This window comes from Chlamydotis macqueenii, chromosome 5 (assembly GCF_036417535.1).
Source record: "Chlamydotis macqueenii isolate bChlMac1 chromosome 5, bChlMac1.mat, whole genome shotgun sequence".
Lineage (NCBI taxonomy): Eukaryota > Metazoa > Chordata > Aves > Otidiformes > Otididae > Chlamydotis > Chlamydotis macqueenii.
The window spans coordinates 30,490,187-30,510,540 of record NC_141560.1 but is presented as its reverse complement, the minus strand read 5'-3'; the positions used below and the strand labels follow the sequence as shown (position 1 = coordinate 30,510,540).

Sequence of the window (20,354 nt, the reverse complement as noted above, 5' to 3'; positions counted from 1 at the left end):
ATGCAAAATTTATAATGATGAAAATGCACAAATGCCATTATGTGAACCATATGGAGAATTACAAGTAATCACTTATTTTCCAGTCCATCCTTGACAATTGAGATCACCTACCACTTCTTTATACAGTCACTATACCTACAGAACACATTAAATTAGTCTACTTCAACTGAGCCCAGTTTTATAAAAAGTTATAAAATACACTCACATACCCTGGTTCATTGAGACTACAGTCGTCAACATGAGTATACAATGTAGTCCAGTTCTGTCCATCCTTAGATACCTGGAAAACCCAATTTCTGAGAGCAGAACGTCCATAACCTCGAGCATGGCGTAATGTGTAAGCTGATGGTATAACCCAAAGGCCAAGATCTATGGCAAACCAAGCATTCTTATCATCGTTAGTATGACAATTGAGAGCTGAACTGTCACGGCTTAGGATGTCTTCTAAGCGGCCATAAGGCAGATTTCTTCCTTCTGAGGATGTAACCACTACTAACCCATAGGCTGCTGGATTTACCCACTCATATGCAGTTCTATATTAAAAAGAGAAACGTACTGTTCAATTATTACTTACATAAAAAAAAAAAGTATCACTAACATTTGACATTTACTATAATATTACAGCTGAGTTTATTGCAAATCAAAATGATTAATATAATTTTAGATAATTAGATGGCTTTAGAGATGTTCCAATTATCACTTTACTACAGTGCTTTTAAAATAAACAAACAAAAATCACAGCAAACAAAAACAGAGACCCAAACTTCCCCACCTCTTCATTTCTTAGGTAAGCATACAAATAAATTCTCAGTACAACTTCAGAGGCTCTTATTTTTTCTATTATTTAAGTAGAGTAAAAAGAAATGTAATTCCATTGGTCAACAGTAAAATCAAAGATACCTCCCACCCCTAAAAAAAAAAAAACCAAATTATAACAAATTTCACTTCATTATGAATTCTCTCTCCCCACCTCAGCCCCACGGATCACGGTTTATTATATCCGACTTCAGACTATTTAGCTTTGAAGAAACTCACTTTGCATTAGTCCCAATCCAGTAAATAATTCCATTTTCATCAAAATCATGTTGATGCCTGAACACAAATGTTTGGCCTTCACGTAGTTTTCTTACAAAAACAAATGAAGCCCTATCAAAGTCGTACCACTGCTTTGCTACCTACATATGAAAAGAAATCAAGTATTAGAGATGCAGAACAAAACCATTCCTTATGAACTGTGTGTGTGGTATGTTGCTCACCATTTTCAGGAGATACTGCTCTAGGGATTCAACAGTTGCCAACGGCTCCATCTTTAGCATTCTACCAGTTCGATCTATTAAAGATGTCTCCCCTGAGGCACGTTCCAAACGAAACCTCAAGCGCCTTGTTAATATCTGAAAGAGTAGCTAAACATTAATATAGGCTTTCCTGTTTAAGTGTTGTAGTTTTAAGAGAAGTAATATATTCCACTACAACAGTTTTAGGGGCATATCAAGCATTTTTGTTGCACAACTTAAGCAAACTATATTCTAATTTAATGCTTTTAAAAGTAATTCCCCAGTATTCCATTTTTTTTTCAAATAAGCAAACAATTCTTTAATATGACAGTCAATGGATAAGTCAAGTAGACCTTCAAACCAGTATTTTCTCACTTTTCATGTGTTTTCATAGCTTGTATTTCCAAATCTTACAGACTAGCAAGTGCAATAATATAAAAACTAAAAATGTTTTTTCAAAATAAGTCAATAGTAGCAGTGTTTTGCAACTTTCTGCAACTATTTTCTAATAATTTAACATCAAAACAGAAATATTCACATTTCACTGCTATCTTGCAAAATCCTCGTGTGCTTTGAAATAGAAAAAATTAAGACTCCACACAAACTGGACAAAACCAAGTAATATTTTTAGATAAATTGCAGCTTTCCTTTATAAGAAGCTCTAATCCTGCAGGTGAGGTGTCTTGTATTACCAAATGAGCATACAGCATGAGAAGGGACCCTTTTAACCACTATAGCCCATCTCTCGTAATCATAGAGATTACTATGATTGCCTTCAACAAAATGCCCATTCAAGCAGTACGGATACTTACTAGGGGGCATATTCCCATATACTTGAAAATGAAAGAACAAACACATTATCTCAAATTAAAATTTGCCTTCATTTCACAGCGTAAAAGTGACAGTACAGAACACCTAAACATTTAGGTTAAGTCTTAGAGGAAAGAAATGCCAAGAAGTTCGTTGTTCTTTACCTAATTCTATCCACCTTTACAAGAATATGCTTCATGCAGACTTAACGCGTCTAACTTTTCCTGCAATTCAAAGGTAACATTCAATTGTGTATCACCCAGTATGGTATATTGTTATCACTGTACATTTACCTGAAGATTATACGTAGATCCTGGTGTATCATACAAGTGGAGAGGTAGACGTTCAATAGATTCTAACACTGCTATCAACTTCCGAATTAATGCAACCGCTGGACGACTGTGAAAAGTGAACAGTTACTATGTTACCACATAACAAAGAGAAAAAAAATCCTACAGTATTTCAGAGAATAGTACCCAGCTGTAGCAAATATCTCAGCACGCTATATCTACTGAAATCACCTGTTCTAGTCACATGGTTACAGAATAGTAAGAAAAATATTAATCTGCATAGGGATGAACAAAAGTTGCCTTTATATTTGTCAACAGATGTACATTCAGTATGGTTGACTCTTACAGATAGAAGTAATACAGTAAAATTTTCAATTACTAATTCACTAGCAGATGCTGTCTTTTAAAATTAATTTTCTACTCCAGAGAAAGACAAATTGAGATGAAAATAACTGATCCTTTGTCTTTAAACTATTTTAAACAGACCATACTGCTTCACAGATGCAAAGTTTTTTTGGTTAGGTTTTGTTTTTACCTTTCGTCATCTTCGTTTTCACTGAATGCTGTTTTGAAAACGTTTATTCTCTCTACTAGTTGACTACAGTCTTGTTTCACATCTAAATCGACATTCTAAGAGAAAAAAAAAACATATGTTACTTCTAATACAAGTCAATATATTAATTCCTTACACTGGCAAATATATCTGTTTAGGCTCACTGAATTCCCTATTTAAAATCTGTATGTGAAAAGCTGAATAGTATCAGCCATTAGAACTGAACAGTATTGATTTAACGGTTTTTAATGGCTGATCTTAACTAAAGTTATCTATTGAGATAGCATATATTCAACAGGTAGACCACTAAATGGAGCAATTCTGCCTGACTTTCATCAAGACAGGAAAAAGCCACATTTATAATAAATTTTTTAAATTAATGCACATGCCTACTTTTTTTTTTTTTAGAAAATTTTTCTTCAGAAATTTATATTCTATAAACTCACATTATTTAAAACTGTAAGCAACGATTGAACTAAGCCACTACTGCACATTTCATATGGAGAAATAGTATTCTCATCCTTCAACAGTACAATTAAGTTTTCCAGAGCAGTCTTCATTAAATCTCTCCAAGTATTTTCTCCCTCAATACACTGGAAGAAAAAAAAAAAAGAAAAAAAGACAATTATGGTGAAACAAGTTTTTCCACTTGCTTCATGTGAAAATAATGTCCCAGTAAAGTACACAACTAGGAATGCCATGCATTAAAAAAATCCTAGATTTCAGACAGACGTACTGCAACTTTCCTTTACGTAACAACAGCCCAGCCTGAACATTATTGTGATTCCCATTGACATCATACATTATAAATACTTACCTGTCTGTTTGTATGAAGTTCCCATGCAGACTCTAACTGTGTTGCTATGTTCCTCAGTGTTACAACTACTCCTCGAGGCATGCTTTCAACAGCTTTAAAATGATCGTCATATAAATCTCTTGCCATAGTGCGTACCTACAAATGGATTTTGATAATCAGAAGCCATACCTTACTGTAATTAGACTATTATAGTCTCATTATATTAAGGATAAAAGTACAGGAGAAAAACTGAAATACATAGAATCTATTGCAACTTACAGAAACTAAGCTTACCATCATATATTAAATTACAGCACAAGGGTAGGAGAGATGACAAGACTCTCAACCTGTAAATCTGTTTCTTTAGAACTGTATCCATGGATGTGGTAGTCTTTTTAGAGGTAAGGTTAAGGAGATTTTATACAGTTTCTGAATGCTCTATTCACATTCCTTAGACCAAGTCACATAACAAGTCCTCTTGTGACTTCATACTAAGAATTACATTTTTCTACAAAGTATGGATCACATAAGATACAGAATTGATAATGTAAGTTCTTATTAAACAACATTTTGCTTATTAAGACATTTTCCCAAAAAATCTTTCCTTTTCATTATTGTAATGTGTCCTACATCATCATCTTTCACAAGGTCTGGAGCTACACAGTGCAATCTCAGTTATGAAAGAGCACTGCCTTCCTTTTATCATTCCACCTATCCTCATTCACACAGTATTTTAATTTTCAATTTAGTGTCACATTTCTCAGATAAGTGTCCTCACACGCTGCAGATTTATAGTACAGAACACATTAGCTGCACTGTTAGAAATTCCAAGAGAAGTCAAGACTGAAGATTAGCCCATGGCATCAGCTGGCCACAGAATGTACTGTTATTTTGCAGTTTTTGTAAAAACCTTAATACTTGGTTCCTTAGTTCCTCTTCCGCCCCCCCACCTCAGTTTCAGAAAACAAAAAAGAATTTTAGAGAAGTCTAAAATGAAGGCCTTTGCACATTTTGCTTCACTACTACAACTCTTACAATATAGACTGTTCACTTCCATCCTCCTATCTGTCACATCATCTAGCCTAAAATTACTATCTGAATTTAGTGAACAGAAGTAATATATACTGATACAACTGTAGTACTGATCATAACTTTTCTTTTTTCATAAGAAAAACCTACAGAATTATACAAATATAGATAAGGAAGATTGGATTTCCTTACATTTTCAAAAGAAAATCAGTTTTCCTCTAGAAGAGGATAGATTTTACTAAGACTGTTGGATAAAAGCACCTGTAGAAGTGCTTTGTTCTGAGTGAAGTTTTCCCCTTCAAGCTTAGTATAAATTGGGTCTCATTGAAATCAGAGATTTTAATCCTCTAAGAAGAAACTACAACTCCATAAGCATGTTATAAAATAAAGCAAACTTAATTAAATTCTAAATATAAAATTCACAGATGCTCCCTAACCTTTTGCTTTGTCTTCTCTAGCTTAGATTTCAGCTTTCTTCCTCTTTTGCCAGTCCAGCCAGTCACAAATTCTGACCCTGCAACATATTTTTAGAAGAGTCACAATTTCTCACAGTTATGACAAGCAACATGCAGAAAAACTACCTCATATACACTTGCTCCTACCTGCATGTAACACATACCTACATACTTACCCAGAGAGGTTTCAGCTGTAAACGAATGCTTTGTTCCTCTGTTAGATTCAAATACAAAGCCTGGCAGATCTTCTTTCAGTATTGTAGCTTGCTGACCATCAGAATTGTGAATAGCAATTTCTCCTTCTTTTAAACAGGTGAGTGACCAGTTTCCCACAGTAAGTTTAGTTGGCCCGGGTGTTGATAAAATTGGCTGGCTTGTGGTAGACGGTTTTACTTGGCTTCGAGCTCTTTGCAACTTCTCAAGGAACTCACTCCTACTTTCTGTTTAAAAAGAAACAAATGTTTTTTTTCTTCTTCCAACAATTGATTCCACCATCATATAGTTAAAAATTTTTTTTTTTTTTTGCAAGAGCAAAACAACTGAGTACATTCAATGCAAAATTAAGTTTGAAATTAAGGGTCTTAAAGTGTTATAAATTTATTCTCAGTACATTTATGTACTTCAACAGTAATGTATTCCATGATCACGTGAAAGTGGACAATGCAACTCTTTCTGAAAGGTGCTACTGACAGATGTATTAATTCCCCTTTACAATTATAATAGGAAGATGAAAGAAATTAATGATAAACCAAATAAATTATTTTTGCAAGACTAAAAGTTTATCTCATTACGGCCAGCATGAACTATTCTCAAAAGTGAATTTTTAGAAACAGGAAATTAAATGAATTATCCAACAGGAAAACAGCAATCCACTTCATAGCTTAAAGCAAGTGGAGAAAAGCTGTTGAAGCCATATAAAAACCAGGAAAAAAAAAAATCACTAAACTTTAGAGTCTGATAATCAGCACATGTTAAAAACAAATCTGAGCTGAGCTAAGCTATTTGCTTAGATTAAGTGTCACAAAGGCACTAAAAAATTTTTTCTCACAAGCTATACTAAAACTTTTCTTCATCTCCTTTGTATAACCTCTATATTCACTTCAGAGAAAGTAAGAAAGCCACAACTATGCTACCTAATGCAGTGACATTATGCTAATTTAAATTATAATGCAGATGCTCCTTTTTTTAGTAACCAGAAAAAAATTTAAAGGACCTCTATATCTCTGAGAAAAACATGAAATTAAAAAAAAAAAAAACCCAACAAACTTCTATTGGCACCACATGAGACTTGATTAAAAACTAGTATTTATATGGAGATACTTACTAGATGACAAACGGGATCATATTCTCCTTTTAGGATATGTAGGTAATCTAGCTTGAAATTACTCCAAACAAGCATCTCGATTTTAATTAAATTATATTTTGATATTGTAGTAATTAAAAGACTGCACACTATATTTGGGATATTAATTAGCATAATTCCATAAAATTTGACGAGTTTATAATTTAAAAATTAAAAAAATCCACATCAAATAAAAATGCAATAACCTCATTAATGGAGAGATTACATCTCAACTTCAACGTTAACATGTATCCTCATCTTTCAGCATACTGATTTAATGAATACAGCTTTCATAGTTCATGCACTTGTAAAATTGCTGTTTTCCTTTTGCTGCAATGACTTATGCTGCAGGTTTTTAAAATTTACCATCTTTATTGTTGTATAATACAAAAATAAATAATCTCTATGCAAAAAAAAAATATGCACTTGTGAGGCATGATATTCTTTATTGCTTAAAATTCATAGCATCCAGAGAGGTTTATAAAAAGAATTTTGAAATTTTATATGCAAAATTAAAATTCTGTTCATGAAACCTTTCCAAATTTCCATAATCATATTTTAACAAATTTATTATACAGCATGTCGCACTGCAAGTGGAATGATTATACATGGTTCTGAATAATTTTGGGTTCCCTTAGACAGAATTTCTCACTTAAAGCTTCAGAATTACCATTAAATTTCAATTTTTGCATTGAACTTTTTTTTTTTTCTAAAAATTCAAACAAAACAAGTATTAAGCTAATGTGGAGAGGGGTGAGTACAGACCTTCCAAAAATGTTCGTAGTATATACGTATCTCCCCCTCTGGCCCCAGCTTTCATCATGCGATACACACTAACAAATAATATTACTCAACCCTCTGTATTCTTGACAGATGTGAATTTACTAAAAAATATACCATGAGTTTAATCAGTAATGATTTAGGACAGCAGAACATATAGTGCAGTTCAGGACTTAAAGATACTATCCTATAGTATTCTACACTGTACTGTAAGTTACACTTAACAAATGCTAGTTTCTCATCTCTTAAGCAAAAAAGAGGCTGCTGTACACACTTAGAGCTAATGGTTAAAGTTCAGGCAAATTACACTGCAACGTCAGCACTCTTAGTAGATGTCTATTTGACAAAAAATTGCAAGAAGCCTCATTTAATCCGAGTTCAGCTCGTTCTCTTCCATAATATCCATGCTAAGTATCTTGTTCAAAAACTTGTGATTTATTCAATCTTTTTTAAAGGACTGATATGAAGAGACACATACTCTTAAATTCTCAATCTGACTTCTTTTGGTTTAAGTTCTCTTCACTCCAAATTCATCTGAGCCACCCCATTACACTCATCTTGTACAGAAACACTAAAGTCTCATCCCCACATCTGCATAATTCAGAAGGAAGAAAGCAGAATTGGCATTTAGGGGCTGAGTATTTAAGAAATTATCCTCATGGAACTTCACAGAACTGTATGGTATGATAAACAAGTGTCTCCACACAGAAACCGTTTACCTTTTAAGGTATCAGCTTTGTTAAAAAGAATGCAAGGATACATTTTCTGACAAAAATAAGTCTACGAGTGGTTTCCAGCTATGTTATAATCTAGAAACACACTACATCACATTTTATCTTCATGCCCCAAAATTGATGGATAAAGTCATTAGCACTTCATTTCTATCCTGAATTATAATATGTTCTGTTCTTTCACTCAATGGCTTGTTGAAAACATAATAAAAAAAAAAAAAAAGAGAAACAATAAAGGAGGGTTGTTTCTGCATCCAGAACAAGTTCTGTGCTCTGTACAGAAAATTAAAACCACCTGTTCATTGCCAGTGCATAAGGTCTGTTCCCTTATCCTCTCTCCAACAAACAATTAAGACACTGTAATTTGTTTCCCAATGTTGATGAGAAACTTTCCATTACTTTGTCTTCAAACACATGCAATTTGCTAGAAGCAAACAACAAATCGCCATTTCAACCTGCTTTTCCTAGGACGGCCACTACAAAGTGCTTTTAATGACTGGGGTGAAAAAATTAAGTATGCATGGAGAAGAATTAAAACAAAACGAAGTTAATAGACTTTTACTGGCAAGATGTTTACTTAACACAATTCACCAAGGAAGTAAAGTTATGGTCACATGCTATCTGATAAAAAGCATCACAATTAACTAACCACCTTCCACCTGTTTACATCCTTTACTATTTAGTAAGCCAATTCCTGCAAAACAAAATAGCTCCAATCAAATGATATAAGCAAATACAACAGTTCCAGAACTTAACTTGGATTTAAATTGTACAGAAACTACCTGAACTATCGGATCCTCCTTCAGGGCTGCCACTGGAATACATTGTGGCCAGTTTTCCATCCAAGATAAATCTGAACCATCCGTTACTACCATTAGATAGTTCCAGGGCTGCAGCATCACTCCAAATATACAGGCAGTCTCTTCCCCTAATGATTGACCAGTCTCTCCAGTGATATGGTTTACCCTGTTGCAGTTCTTTAGCATCCTCCTGTGGTTCATCCTCCTGTAATAAAATCGTATTAAAACAAAAAACTCCAACCCATTAAAAAACCCCAAAACCAACAAAAAACCAACACACAAAACAGAGACATTTTTTAAAGTCTTCAAGAGAAAAAGAATTACTCAAACAGAAAGTACAGGAATTATGCTACTTCTGTCTATAAAATGTATCTTTAGAATTATTCTTTAATAGAGAAAGATACTTTTAAGCAGTTGTTTCCTTTCAGATAGATTTCTCTACTCAAGAATAACCAACAGCCTACTGACTGGGACATCCACCTCTGTTCATAACTTGTATTGCAAGAAAAGAATCACAAAATGGTTGCAGTTGGAAGGGACCTCCACGGGCCATCTAGTTCAATAAGGATTGATTCGATAACCTAATTACCTCCCCCCAGACATTTTCTGTGACAATTGTAATAGAAGTAATGGTTTTATAGGAACAAATAAAGCTAACAATTCCATACTTACTTTCTCAGGTTTAGACTCCTCTTCATTTTCATCATCAGATGACGGCCCGGCCAAAGTTGACACTTTACTAATTACACCAAGTCTAGCCAGTTGGTCTAGAAAGAGATCACCACCTTTATCCACCAAATCCCTTATGATCTGCAAGGCTAGCAAATGGCCATCATCATCATCCTGTAATACATTGGGATGGAAAGGAAATAATAAAGGAGATCTCTTTACCTAAAAATATCTTTACATGCAGAACTTGGTCACGCGGTCAAAGATGGATGCTATAAACACTTTAGGGTTAGTTATTAATAAATACATGGGATCAGTGTGCACAACCCTCTTTTTTTGCACTGGTTTCATAAAAGGACAACATTTTCTTTCTTCCTACCTCTTGATCAAGAACTGTAGCCGTTATCTCAACCAGTATTGTGGGCAGATTGTGGCCAGCATCAGAGTCACAAACCTCTTTCAGTAGCGCCTCAGAACAAAAATGTATCATTTTTCTAATGAGGGCAAGACTTGCTTTCCTTAAAGGAGAACACAGGAAACAATTAAAAAAAAAAGTTAGGGGAAAAAAAAAAAAAAAAAAAAAAAGATTCTCACAAATCAAGGCAACAGAAAGGTTCAAGACAAAACTGCTTTGGCACTACATTCATGTACGCTTTCAAAACAAAAACAAAAAAAAAAATGTCCCAGTTCTGGTTATTGGAACCAAAATTAGTTATTGTTAATAAGCCCTCGATTACTTCTAAAAGTAATTCACCTACTGACGTTTTTTGATTCTACAGCACTATAAGCCTAACATATTTTCTCTCCTCAGCCCTTCTTCTAGGTAAATCTATTCTACATTGTGTCTTTATCCGCTCTTAGTGATGGCAATTCACTTCTGCACACTTCATCTCCTTCCCAGGCATCCGGCCTTCCGTTTCTGTCACAGACTTCTCACGTTTTTGTAAGATCCCTAGAGCTTCAAAGTCTAAAATTATCATTAGATCATGCAGCTTTCCATATCAAGAACTACAATTAATTTGGACGCCCATCACTTCGGTATAGTTAAAGTTGAATTTTTATTTGACTAACTTTTAAAAACATGATTTACTTAATTCATAAAGAAAACTTTAAAATACAGAAAGACAACTACTTATTTCCACAATCTGCAATAACAGCTATTCATGCACAGATTGTTAACATAGTTTCTTATTTCCTTCATTTAAAATGACCTAGTTTAACCTTCCTCTCATTAGCTCACATAGAGTCTCTCTCCACTAGCACCCCTTTTTATCTTGTATTTTCACCCCCTCGAAGTAACTATCAACACTAGGAACACAAATAAGAGATTAAGCAAATGTTATATTTGTAGCGCAAAAGCCTGAGAGGTTATGGTCAGATGCAATTTATGACAACCATTATGCCACCCACAGTATTACTTTTTCAGTACTAAATTAGATTACATTCTTTTAATTCTCTCAGTAAGAGGCATCTTCTCCAACTGATTAACCTTTAAGCTGCTAAGAAGCCTTGTAAGACCTTCTACAACAGCTTTTTCCAGTCTTTTTCGATTTTCCAATGAATGTATCTTGATACCATTTCATTAGTTTTCCTCTCTTAAATTAGTACTTTCATTATAGTGGCTACAAACAGCTGTAAACAGATACACAGTATACACAGTCTATACAAGGTACTACATGACTATAGTATTCTTTTATCATGCTGCTCTAGTCAAGAGCACGCTTCTCTCTCTCACTCCTGACTAACCGTATTTTTTCCAAGACACTACTTGCCCAGAAAGGAAAAAATGCTACTTAAAATACTAAGTAAAAATCAGACTTGCAACACCTTTTAAACCATCCCTTCTATTCAAAGAGAAATACGTTTAAGCGCCACTTGCATTACTTAAACTTTTAGATGTTACAATTTTAACTGAAAAAAATCCACCTTGGCTTTTTTAACACAGTCTATGAAGAAATTCAAAATATGCAGGGAAATTGTCTGTCATGACTATTACCGTATTGAAGGCAACATAGTTTGTTGAAATGTTTGTGCAAACACAGGCAATAATCTTTTCAAGTATATGGGTGCCATTTCTGGATCTCCTTTGGGTTCATTACATTCTTCCTCATCCTTGTTTGCATCTTTCTTTTTCTTCTCATCTCCTTTGTTAACAGGACACATCCAGTCCCCTAGAAAATATTTTTTTCCCCAAAAATGCTTAACGACAAAAAACAAACCAATAAACAAAAAACCCCTTCAAATAAATGTAAAAGTTTTCTTTACTGACATCTAAGTACCTGAACAGGAATATGCATTCCTAAAAACATAAAATTTGTATGTGCAAGACTTCTTGAAGAAAATTGTTTGATAACAAGTACTACCAAAGGCTGCTCATAGGAGAAGCTCAAAGTCCTTAAAGAGAACTAAATACGAACACATAACCACCTATGGCTCCAGCACCAGAAAAGCTTCACAAACAGGTAAGGTACAGTTCCCATGTAGAAACACAGGATGCCATAGAAGCTACCAAGGCTGACGTCCTCTGAACCCACAGCAAAATCCTAGTCTAGCCCCATTCCACAGCTCTAGAGCAGGACCACTGGCACTGGGCACGAGCAGTAATCCCCATCTCTTAAGAACATCAGAAATATTAAGGTTTTGATATATGCTCTGTAGGTTAAGGAAGGTTGGTCACAAAATACTATTTTTAAAAATTAATCTTAATAGAGTAAAATTCTAAAATTTAATTACTTAACATATCTAAGCATTGCTACTAGCAGGGGTATGGATTTAAAAACAGCACTCACCTGGAGACTGAAGAATAGCTACTACTTCACTGTGTCCCCTTTCGCGAGCTTTGTCTAAAGGAGTCTTTCCATCTTCATCTCTCAAATCTGGGTTTGCACCATGTCGTAAGAGAGTCTGAGAACAAATATTTTTAAATTAAAAAAAAAATAAAAATGTAAATTCCTTCTTCCAAGGTAGTAAACATGTTTTTCATACATCTTTCCTACACTTTTCTCATGCTTGCAAGCAAAGTTAGAACATTATGTGCTTTTTACATTTGTAGAACTAATATAAAACCACTTTCATGCATATTACTGCCCTATCATAACAAAAAAAAATTATATTTTGATAAACACTGTAAAAAACATGTAAATATTTAACAGGGCATATGTTAAACATATTGCATCTTGCGTTCTGTACGGAACAAGGCAAAAAGCCAGTACGCAAGGCTTTCTAACAGTGTCAGTTTAAACCATACCTTTGCTACCTGAGGTCTTCCAAAACATGCTGCATAATGTAACGAGGATGACCTCTGACCTCTGTTAACATCAGCACCCCTTTCACAGAGAAATTCTACCTGTTAAACAAGAAAAAGGAAACCAGTTTTTTTCATCTCTTTCTTTACATAAATAACCTAGGTTTTTAAGATTCTGTAAAACTAATTTACCATTTCCTGAGTTCCAAAAGCTGAGGCCCAGTTTAAAAGAGTTTGTCCTACATCATCCATAAAATTTACTTCAAAAGCTGGAAGATAAAATTAAATAAAATAATCAAGCTCCCAGAATTACAAATTAAACTTCATCAGTTCAAATAAATGGTAAGTCTTAAAAAAAAAATTAAGCATCCTCAATAACTCTAGGGAAGCATTTATGCCCTTAATTTAATTTTAATTTTAAAAATAAGTTGCATAGGAATTCTTACTAACAAGATCTGTTGTGTATTTAACTAAATAAGTGAACCTGTATATAAAGAAATTCAAGGTACTACCTAAGTATTTGTTATGACATTATAGACTATAAAAAAAAAAAAAAGATTCTTTACTTATCTCATTCTCTTTTTCAGAGTTTTTTTGCTTACCTCCTGTGTCAATAGCATCTATTAGTGCATCAGTATCCTTACTGCGGATGCAATCTATCAGCTGCCGATGAGAACGCTCCCCAGAACTATCCAGTCTTCGCAATCCTGGAATTCTGCCTGTAGATCCAGCACTGGATTTTGGCAGGGCTTTTCTCCCTTCGAACAGTAGCACCAAAAGAAGATCTACTAACCGCATGGTATCCAGTACACATCTCTCATCACCCTGCAACGCACTTTCTATAGAATCTGGAAGTTCAGATCTTAGGAGATCCTGGAAATAATTAAAAGTCTGAACAATAAAAAATATACAGGGCTTTAGAAAATACTATCAGAATTGGGTTTCATTTCCATATGAAATGTTTCCTCTTTTCCCCTCTTTATAAACAACCTATATGTGTGTATATACATATAAATAAAATCTAAAAATCTGTATATCTATATATAAAATAGCAACACAAATCTTGCATATATTTAAGTACATGAAGGGAAAAACCCTATAAGAACAAAAAGCCATAGTGTAAAAGTATTTCTTACATGTGTTACTACTGGAGAGCCTCTACACAGGGTTGACAACAGGCTTACAATAGTTGACACCTGATTACTTAATTTAGAGTCTGCAGCTGTAGATGGTGCTCCAGTGCTACTCCGTCCAGGTTTGCAAGCTGAAGATGGTCCTGATGCTGTCCCACCAGCAGCTGCCATGCGAGACAACAACTCCTCAGTTAATCCATGCTTAGCTAATGGGGCTGGGTCAACTCCACGCCGTGTAAATCTGTCAGCTAATGAAGCAAAGCATCTCAGAGCTCCATCTGAAACCTAAGAAAGAGAAAAGATGAGAAATATGTTACTTAAAATGAGAAGACGCTAAGGGGATATTCACAAGAACGCAGGACACATAAGCAGCTGATTTCCCCATGTTCCCCTCAAAGTCAATGAACAGAGGAGACAGGCTTTTTAAGCCAGAAACTTGGAGTTTGACCCCAACAGTGCTCTGAACTGCTTGTTGAAGGATTGTATTGTTGGGTTTCCCCCACCTTTTCACTCTGTTGATGATGTACAGAAATCAAGGAAACTATTTTTCTTTGTCTAAACTTCAGCATTGTGAGCATCTCCTTAACTAGGTGAGCAAAACCCCAAGCCAACCTAGAAACACACATTCAATAATCAAGTTGCCAAATTAATAGATGTTGCAAGCACATTTTAAAAACAATTTATAGGAAACAATTATTTTTTTACAGGAAAGAACTATTTATAATCCCCACTAGCAATTGTCCATTCTGACAATACAGTTTGAAAAAAAAACAAACCCAACTCAGTTTGGTAGTGAAATATGAAGTGCTTAACCTTCTAGTTGTTCTGATGTCAAAACTGTGAAAGCAGCTTTCTAATAATAAAACGTAGAAAAAAAAAAAAAAACCAAACAAAGCCAACAAGCCCCAAAACACCAACAAAAGGCACTATGAGATCTTACTTCCTAACTTTCACACATTTACTTAATTTCAAATTTGTTCCTCAAAGAAAAATGAAGATAGATTTTCAAATGTCTTTGCAGTTTTATCATCTATTTTTATAGAATATAAAATATTCTGGTTTAAATTTATATTTATAATTAATATTATGCTAATATTACAGTATTTATATTAATTTAGTGCTTTCTATTAAAAGAAATGTGATCAAAAAAGTCATTAGCTGAGATATCAACTCAGATTCCCAAAGTACTAAACTGAAAGTGAAGTTCAATAGGTAAAGTTGTAATTAAATGTCTACATACTTCTTACAAGTAAAATAATTTTTTCTCCAAGCCTATTTTCACTAATTTTTGGACCAAATCTAAAAACAGGACAAACGAGGAAAACCAGATTTTACCCTTAGATAACCCAGATTGTCCACTGAGCACATGACTCAGGATATGCAAGTATTTTTGTGACAATAAAATACCAACTGCCAAATTTACGTTTGTCACTAAAGAAAAAAAAAAAGAAACAAAATAGTGACATTGTGGAAACAAGGCTTACTGATGATCCTCTTAATAATTCAGCAAGAAGTACTGCTGGCCAACTGCCCAGGAAAGAGTCTGACTTCTTTTCATGTTGGTGTTGAAAAGAAATGGAAGCTTTGCCTTTAACATCTCTCTCATCTACACACTAACAGTGTCTCCATCTTCCAGATCAGGAGGTTTGCATAGACATATCAAGATGAGCTGCTTCTGGCACATTTTTCTTCACAGATGTGCAATACTAAAGCAGACTGGTTATCAAGAAATAGTAAAAAGAACCCTCACAAGACAAAAAACCAACAATACCTACTATTCACCAAACTCTAAATTACTACAGTTCTTACTCCCTAAAATGACATCAACTTCTAGGACAGTCCATTTTCAAAATGACTGTCAAGTATCACATACCAAGGGCTTAAAGACAGTTACTCATCAACAAACAAAACGAGATTAGAGTATTAGCCAGACTTCATAAAGTTAAAATCTTAAATCTTCCTTAAGTTTGCAAGGACTTGAAAACCAAACTTTCTCTTGAATAAATGCAAAGCATGCTAAACTTCTGGCATGGTCCTGGTATGCCAAGCATTCTGATTTATCAGTACTTTTTTGCAAGGGATTTTTTCTTTATCTTTTAATGGTCACTACTCATGTCCTCTGGCATTTTGTTCCAGTTCTTTGACAACACGATGGATAAACAATTCTGCTTGTATATACTTTATGGATTTTTTTTTTTACCAAAACAGCTCCACCAGAAAAACACAAGAAAGGTTCAGCTATTATTTAATACACCACATTAGTGGCATCAGTTTACAAAGCAAAAGAGTACTGTGGAAGCTATTTACATTTCTTCTCATTAAACCACAAGTTCAGTAGGAAGGTTAAAAAACCAAACTTGTATACAAGCTGTTCTTGGGCCCACATTCATCTGGTCTGAACTCTTCCCTCAAGTGATGTTATAACTGGCAGCCCACACAAAGTGACCAAATCCAGCAGTGTAAAAGGATGAGGGTGGAACAACAAAACTTTACAAAGGAAGTTACTGGGCAAACCCACAACACACATCAACATTCACTGTAAATTCTGAGGCTTGTTTCACACAGAGTATCTTTCTCAAGGATACCAGTACAGATTTACTTATTATCATCTGGGTTACTCCAATCTTAAGCACACTTCTCTTAAAGTTTATCTGAACTCTCATTCAGATCTCCAACAGCCCCTGCAATTACTTTCTTTCAAAAACATTATAAATTATGAAACAGTTAAAATACTACAGACTTATTGTCTGAATTTCAGCACTGGCTCGCTTGAGAGGATCAGTACATTAATAAAGTTATGTAATGCCAAAAAACCATGGCAGTTTGTTCTGAAATGGTTAGTGTGACTGGGTCTTTCAAAAAGATCTAGAAATATATTTTTAAAAATTTAGCTCACAGGCAAAAAGGTTTAGTCTCCCAAATATGATGTGCTTAATAATTAGGCAGTGGCATAGAGAAAGGAACGAGGACAGAGGTGGGAGCACAATGGGGATTGAGAATGGTATGGACAAGAAGCCTGGCCAGGGTACAGTAAGAATTTGGCTAAATAGCTATTGCAAAGCATGAGTATGACATACACAAAAGGATTCCACTAGTAGGAAAATAATTTCTATAGGATTCGTTTTCTAGATTTCACAATGATTACTTCACCTCTAGTTAATAAAACTGCAATAAAGAAGTGGTGTTGCATCTGTAGTAGTACCATTTAAGCTGGCTTCCAATGTCATGTTTTAGCACTGATTATGGATGTCTTTACTACTTCTCTTAGTTTGGCAAAAGAAAAACAAACCAAATTGATTTTTGTCTCATTTATGCTCAATTTAATAGTGACTGAGGCGCAGACAGAACAATTACTTCAGAAAGTATTTCAAAATGCACTGAAAAAAAGTTACAGGATATTTTTCAATAAAGTTTTCAGAGGTTAAATAAGATCATATTCACACAATAGTGCTTGGACTCAAACGCTACACAGTTTGTCATCACAATTGTAAAGAAAACTATTGTAATACCCAAATATAAAAACTACTACATAAACATATAGTTGCGGAAGCTGTATAAAAATACCTAGCCTTTCATTTATTAAACATCATGGGAGTTAAATTAACAGCATATGAGCCAACTATTACAGTACCTGATGGTCTTCGTGTTTTAACAAACTTGACAACGATTCCACACAGATCTCTAATGAAGAATCCTGAGGCTCCATTTTGCCGCAGAGTCTGGATACTACAGCCATAGCTGAATGCAAAGTATCTTTATGAACAAGGTGTCCACTGTCACGAATGAATGTTAGAACACAATTCAACCCTCCAGCTTCAAATACAGCTCCTGATTCACGGGTACAGATTAATTCTAACACCTATGACAAAACGAAATTTAATTAGAATGAAGTACACATTAAAAGTCAGTTATTTGTTTATATCCATCTACAGAACTGGTCAAGAAAATGAAACAATAGAACAGAAAAACCCCTTTCTTCCTCAATAGCCAGAAAGGGTCAAAGCCTCCAGTATTCTACTAGTTATAGTTTCCTTCAAAATTCAGGAGCAAATACAAGAACATCCCTCAACAGCATGGTTGTAACAGGTGTTCATGAGACACAGGTAAATAATAGTACCTTTTCCTGGGAGAATGAAGTCTTTGGATAACACACAACTGAGAGCTCTGAAACTTCCAAGAGTATGGTTACTCCAGCACTTACCTGATGTACTTTTGAGTAGACTAGAACTAGTAAATAGGGAGCTAGATGCATGAAGTCTGATGCCATGGTAATCAAGGGCTCAAACTACATGCTATCACATGGCCATGATGTTATGCTATGATAAACAAGAGATTTTATGAGTCTGGTAAATTTTTCTGATAACTTCACAAGAGTGCAGAGGAGCTGCACCTAGTGTTACTGAAGAGATAGCAGACAATTTTCTTTACAGCAGGTAATTTATCTACATCTGGAGTAATTCTCATTTGCTTTTTAGCATAAAATTAGCCCTTAGCATTCTAGTCATGTAAGATAAACAGGAAAACTTTATTCTATTTTTTTTTTCCTTTTCTATACTTTTTTTAAAGGAATCTCAGCCTTGAAGAGCACCAGACTAACAGTAAAAACAAGCAGCATTGCTGGCATGTACATTTTTATCATACTCTGTTTTTCTTTCATATTTTAATAAAATAAATAGGATTAGAATATGAGAAAGCTCTTCAGAAATAGCAATTTTTCCAGCTCCTTCTTAAGAACAGAACGTTCTTCAGAATATATACCTTCACACACTGCTCAGCCAAATCTCTGCTGGTTCTGTTGTTAAGTTCAACGACTACTAAACGATTACAAAGTGCCTTGATAGCTCCATCCACTCCCACAATCCTACGGGTACATTCAGCTGATACATCCAGATAATACGTTATGGCACGAGCTGTGACTTCTAATACATTGTCTGGAGCACTTTCATCGAGAAAAATTTTGCACAGTGCTGGTAAAAAAGTTCGAGGAGGGCATCTGCAAGAAAAACCACAACAAAACATTACTAAATTGTGCAAGTTTCTCCACGTTAAGTAATTTCATACACTTTCACATTAACAGATCAATGTTTTTCATGCTGACATGATTTGTTCTATTACTTTATAGTAATATTCCTTTAGAATGCTAGGATGAGGTATCTCATACAAACCCTACAATTCAAACTAGTATTCCAAAAAGATGTTGCATTAGGGGAGGAACCGAGAATAAAAAAATATTCTTGAAATTTTACAGCCATACAGGGAAAAAAATGATCCTCTTGGGAAATCATTTTAGTAATTAACCTACAAAGAGAAAGAAAAAAAATAACAGCATGTTTTCCGGTCTGCAAGACAGGTGAAGTACTCGTTGATGAATCATTCTGAAGACGAACCCAGAGGTAACTCAGTATCCCATCTGGTATGCACAGTGACTCATACAAAGGCACCAAAATCCTGGGACAGCAAAATGTTAATAGTTTCCTTGAAGACCTGCCCATGCTTTATGAAGTAAATAATATTACCTGACAAATAAATACATTACCCAATGATCCTTAATGACACAAATTAACAAGTGAAGCCTAGATAAAGTTAAATCACATATTTCATACTTTTATTAGCCTACCATAGAATCACAGAATCGTTAGAGTTGGAAGGGACCTTTAAAGGTCATTTAGTCCAACCCCGCTGCAAGGAGCAGGGACATCTTCAACTATATCCAGCCCATACTGTCTGTTGTTCTTAAGAAATTTGCTATTTAACTCCACTTCTTTCTTAAAAAGAGTTTACACAGTATCCACTGGAAAAAAAAGTCTGAAATTTGTTGTCATTATTAGACGACTATCATACAATGACACAAGTATTTCAGTATATGAAATTTAAAGCAGACAGCGCTACCTATTATAATGTTTCAGTGTTGGATCTTTTACACTGCATTTTATGCAACACCAGACAGATCACTGAAACACTGCTATAAACAGTGTTCTTTAAACATTATATCGCAAGGAAAAAAATTACCAACAAACACAAATCTTAAAAAAAAAAAAACCAACAAAAAACCCACCACACCAAAAAAGCCCAGGAAAACAAAGCCACGCACATATAACTAAGTGGAAGGTAAGGAGCTCCACTAGCTCCATTGTATTACTAGCAAGTAGTAGTAAACCACTTTTCTTAGATTTACAAAGACAGCAGCAGAAAAAACCCTCTAGGTTTTTGCATGGAGTTAAAAGCAATAGTTAGTAAATCTAACATTTACATTTTTTCTTATGGTTTATACAAAGATACATCACAAATGGAATTTGGCTGTATTTTTTGAAAAAGGAAATTTTAAAATGTGGAAGAAATCAATTTCTCTCCTTAAAACACCTGGCCACGAGAGCCAATTATCCAGCAGATATAGCAAAAATACAAAGTTACTAAAAGCCTATTATTTACATTGAATTATTTGCCAACA

At 34.5% G+C, this 20,354-nt stretch overlaps 1 protein-coding gene across 15 annotated transcripts in view; it reads right to left on the bottom strand.

Annotated features, from left to right (window-relative positions):
- The window catches only part of HECTD1 (HECT domain E3 ubiquitin protein ligase 1), a 69,162-nt gene that overhangs the window by 32,115 nt on the left and 16,693 nt on the right, over window positions 1-20,354 (bottom strand). For 7 of the 15 annotated variants that reach the window (XM_086750146.1, XM_086750133.1, XM_086750140.1 and 4 more), the window contains 20 exons: window positions 18,665-18,899; window positions 17,538-17,765; window positions 13,910-14,191; window positions 13,376-13,664; window positions 12,966-13,042; window positions 12,777-12,875; window positions 12,319-12,433; window positions 11,526-11,700; window positions 9,909-10,047; window positions 9,533-9,703; window positions 8,843-9,065; window positions 5,384-5,647; window positions 5,190-5,266; window positions 3,745-3,879; window positions 3,374-3,520; window positions 2,910-3,004; window positions 2,378-2,483; window positions 1,257-1,391; window positions 1,036-1,175; window positions 210-533 (listed from right to left, as the gene is read on the bottom strand). In XM_086750146.1, the coding sequence (XP_086606272.1) occupies window positions 210-533; window positions 1,036-1,175; window positions 1,257-1,391; window positions 2,378-2,483; window positions 2,910-3,004; window positions 3,374-3,520; window positions 3,745-3,879; window positions 5,190-5,266; window positions 5,384-5,647; window positions 8,843-9,065; window positions 9,533-9,703; window positions 9,909-10,047; window positions 11,526-11,700; window positions 12,319-12,433; window positions 12,777-12,875; window positions 12,966-13,042; window positions 13,376-13,664; window positions 13,910-14,191; window positions 17,538-17,765; window positions 18,665-18,899 (3,456 nt within the window). Of the gene's footprint in view, window positions 1-209; window positions 534-1,035; window positions 1,176-1,256; window positions 1,392-2,377; window positions 2,484-2,909; window positions 3,005-3,373; window positions 3,521-3,744; window positions 3,880-5,189; window positions 5,267-5,383; window positions 5,648-8,842; window positions 9,066-9,532; window positions 9,704-9,908; window positions 10,048-11,525; window positions 11,701-12,318; window positions 12,434-12,776; window positions 12,876-12,965; window positions 13,043-13,375; window positions 13,665-13,909; window positions 14,192-15,390; window positions 15,613-17,056; window positions 17,076-17,108; window positions 17,165-17,537; window positions 17,766-18,664; window positions 18,900-20,354 lie in introns of those variants that run through there. The other 8 variants (XM_086750136.1, XM_086750147.1, XM_086750148.1 and 5 more) reach the window with 5 other exon arrangements.